At 41.8% G+C, this 4,174-nt stretch overlaps 1 protein-coding gene across 1 annotated transcript in view; it reads right to left on the reverse strand.

Moving 5' to 3' along the window:
* The window catches only part of CPSF3 (cleavage and polyadenylation specific factor 3, 73kDa), a 19,257-nt gene extending 16,941 nt beyond the window's left edge, over window positions 1-2,316 (reverse strand). Inside the window, exons 1-3 of the mRNA XM_010290212.1 lie at window positions 2,230-2,316; window positions 1,486-1,583; window positions 454-582 (exon numbers count right to left, since the gene is read on the reverse strand). Coding sequence (XP_010288514.1) covers window positions 454-582; window positions 1,486-1,583; window positions 2,230-2,316 — 314 coding nt within the window. The remainder of the gene's footprint in view (window positions 1-453; window positions 583-1,485; window positions 1,584-2,229) is intronic.
* Window positions 2,317-4,174: the final 1,858 nt, after the last annotated feature.

The following is a 4,174-nucleotide window of genomic DNA, read 5'->3' on the forward strand; positions in this document are numbered from 1 at the left end:
ACCCCCCCAACATGTAAGTAACAGAGCATTCTTTGTACATTTGCTTGCATTTAATTTGACCTTGTCCTGAAAAGTGAGTTTTATCTTTAGGGGCTTAAAATTCACTACTTTAGTGAAGCTTAAGAAAAAATATTGACATTAAAAAGCATAAGAACAAAAGAGTGTCTTAAGAGAGACAGATGGGGGGGTGGGGAGGATACTATTAAAGGTCCAAATAAGACAAACGAAAAGAAGGAAAGATGATTAGTTTTTTTTAATTGATTGATAGGAAATTATTTGAGAGACACATTATCCATGAGGCAGTAAAATGATTCATTACTTCTAATCTGGTTATAATGTTACTTGCGGCAACATCCAGGTTCATCCAGTCAGCTCTGGTGGCTTCATCTTATATATTGGATATATAGGTGAAATAATTAAGGAGTTGAAGAGACAACCCATGGGTCAACTTACCTGACTTTGACATAGTCTGAAAGAAGCCACCTGTAAATAGCTTTTGTGGCATGAGTCATAAATGTCCTTCCTTTAAAACTTGTTTTCTGCAAAAACCATGGTAAAGCCCCACAGTGATCTAAATGGAAACTTAAAATAGACACACAAATCCAATTAATACATTAACATTACACAACACTGATATATACTACACATCATATAATTCACTACTTCACTGGCTTAACATAGCATCACAAAAATCCAGAAACAGAACTTTCAGCCTCGTTGTTAACTACGCTGGTCTATACCTTGTACACTAGTGATTAGAAATGCAACCAAGAAAAGGTAAAAATTCTCTTTTAATTGCAAGTTTTACGCTCATACTCTCAACATTAACTTTTTTTGTAATTTACATATAATTTAGAGGGAGAAAAGTAACAGGAACCAGGAACACAATAAAGATCTAAGATACATGAAAGCTAACAAACATGATCCTAAGTTTGCATGTAGGACTAAAACATGTACTAAAACAATTTTATTTGGCCACATTTCTGATTTGACCTACCTTAAGGAAGTACTTTTGAAATACAAGTAGAACAAGCATATATCACAAAAACATAGTATTTTATAGAGACCTGCTTATGACTGGTTAAGTAATTTACAAGTGTCTCTCCTCATCTCCCAGCCACTAAACAACATTTTAAACAACATTCAAAGCTTGCATAACTCTGAGAACCCTTTTAACTCAAAGCCAATAGAGCAAAAACCACAACCAATACTTTTCAGCAGTCTTTACATAGAAAACTAATTCTAGAAGTTGTCACAATGGTGTTAAAGCAGGCCGGGTTATAAAAGAGTCATGACAACACAGTGAGCTCCAAGGAGAGTTGTAATGTCAAAAGTGATTGAACATCCTTAATTTAAAAAGGTGGAAACTAAAACTTTGCCATGCCATTAGCATCTATATAACACCTATTTTCAGCCTCTCTTTATAACCTACAAGTCAACACTGACCATGACCTCAGTATATTTGCTCTTTTAGGTGAAACTTACTGACTAATTAGGAGGAGATCAATCTCAGCAGGATCTATCAAATCAATGTAAGGAAGAGCATCCATTCCTTCCAGTCCTGGATGGATACCACAATCAAGCTGAAAAATGAACAAAATTTAAAGCTTCTAACAGAACGTATAAAAACCTCCTCTTCCATTTTGGTCTGAAATACAGTTACTAGTGACTAGCAACTTTTAGCATTATGCAAAAAAACTTAAACATTGCTTTTAGCATTGGATTTCACTTATTGGGCTTCCGTCTAGATGACTTGTCTCCACTGGGACACTGAACACCTTTCAAAAGATCCCAGTCTTTGTTTATAATTTTGTACCTATGATGCAAGCCTTTATTTACACTTCAACAACATCTGAATATACAGAACTAGTGTATGTAGGTTATTTTAGACACCATCTAAGAAGACAGCTGGAAAAGGGAACATGTATGTGTTCACATGTGACTGTAGGTAAACATCAGCCTCAGGTTCCACTAAAACCTAATACGTGTACATTTTAGAATCTACACTTAAGACATACATTCTGTTTAGGGATATGGATTTATTTTATAGTACAGCCTCTGTAATGCCTACTATCATATACGCTATAGTGTTTCAGAAAGCTACAAAATGAGCCTCTTCTAGCACAAAGCCCAACTTCAGGGAGGAGGCTGAATTCAGCCCACAAAATCTTTTTGTGATCTCAAGTACCATAATGAGAGGGCATACAAATACATTTATGCAATAATTACCATTATTTTTCTTCCTTTAAACTCCAGAATAATGCATGACCTTCCTACTTCTTGGCCGGCACCCCTGCAAAAGGATATCAAAGTCATCAAAATTAAAACAACCCACAACATATAGATCACAGAAACACAGGATTGTTAAGGTTGGAAAAGAGCTCCAAGATCATCAAGTCCAACCATCAACCCAACAGCACCACGTCCCGAAGTGCCACATCCGCATTTTTTCTGAACACTTCCAGGGACGGTGACTCCACCACCTCCCTGGGCAGCCTGTGCCAGTGCTTGGCCACTCTCTCCGTGAAGTTCCAATGCCTGACCACTCTCTCCATAAAGACATTTTTCCTAATATCCAATCTAAACCTCCCCTGGCGCAACTTGAGGCCATTTCCTCTTGTCCTATCACTAGTTAGTTGGGAGAAGAGGCCAACACCTTCCTCACCACAACCCCCTTTCAGGTAGTTGTGGAGAGTAACAAGGTCTCCCCTCAGCCTCCTCTTCTCCAGGCTAAATAACCCCGGTTCCCTCAGCCTCTTCTCCTAAGACTTGTGCTCCAGACCCCTCACCAGCTTCATTGCCCTTCTCTGGACACACTCCAGCACCTCAGAGTCCTTCCTGTAGTGAGGGGCCCAAAACTGAACACAGGATTCAAGCTGTGGCCTCACCAGTGCCGAGTACAGGGACACAATCACTTCCCTACTCCTGCTGGCCACACTATTGCTGATACAGGTCAGGACGCTGTTGGCCTTCTTAGCCACCTGAGCACACTGCTGGCTCATATTCAGACAGCTGTCAGCCAGTACCCCCAGGCCCTTTTCAACCGGGCAGCTCTCCAGTCACTCCTCCCCAAGCCTGTAGTGTTGCATGGGGTTGTTGTGACCCAAGTGCAGGACCCGGCACTTGGCCTTATTGAACCTCATACAGTTGGCCTCAGCCCATCGATCCAGCCTGTCAAGACCCCTCTGTAGAGACCTCCTACCCTCCAGCAGATCAACACTCCCACTCAACTTGGTGTCATCTGCAAACTTACTGAGGGAGCACTTGATCCCCTCATCCAGATCATCGATAAAGATATTAAACAAAACCGGCCCCAAAACTGAGCCCTGGGGAACACCACTTGTGACCGGCCGCCAGCCGGATTTAACGCCGTTCACCACAACTCTCTGGGCTCGGCCATCCAGCCAGTTCCTCACCCAGCGAAGAGTAAACCTGTCTAAGCCACGAGCTGCCAGTTTCTCCAGGAGAATGCTGTGAGAGATGCTGTCAGAGGCTTTACAAAAGTCCAGGTAGACAATGTCCATGGCCTTTCCCTGTCACTATGTATCAGATGCCTTCGGTGGGATTACTTTTATGTGTAGAAATAATGCCTGCAGAGTTGTTTTAAGCTCAGATATTTAAAGTAACTGAACAGGTCTATTTATCTCAGTGGAAATTAAACCCTATATAATGCTGCAGGAATAAAAAGAATCTGTTTTGGGAAATTATTTTGGTGTCCTCTTGTTTTCACTGCACGCCTGCACACTCAGCTCTGAAAATTACATAATTAGTTGAAAGTTTAATTAAATAACAAATTGCTGAGCTGAATAAGCTTGAAGTGGCATCTTCAAGTTGTCCAGCAGTCAAGTCTTGTGATGCTACCAAGTCCACCTTCAAATTACACGGGCGTCTTTACCAGAAAAAAATTCAGCTTAAAATACTACCAAAACCATAACGTCAGCAAAGCACAAAAGGCAAAAAAGTTTTTTTGCTCAGACGACACTTCAGTATGGCACAGGGAGAGGACGCAGCCCTGGCCGAAGTATGACAGCTACCCCGGAGACTGCAGGCTGCCCGCTCGCCGGAAAGGCAAGCACTGAAAAAACCAGGAGGGTAAAAAAACCCAAAAGAGCAGCCCGGCATTTCAGCACCCCGAGCAAGGCGTCACTGCGGCCGCCCAGAGCCCGTGACCGCC

Source organism: Phaethon lepturus, unplaced genomic scaffold (assembly GCF_000687285.1).
Source record: "Phaethon lepturus isolate BGI_N335 unplaced genomic scaffold, ASM68728v1 scaffold37990, whole genome shotgun sequence".
Taxonomy (NCBI): domain Eukaryota; kingdom Metazoa; phylum Chordata; class Aves; order Phaethontiformes; family Phaethontidae; genus Phaethon; species Phaethon lepturus.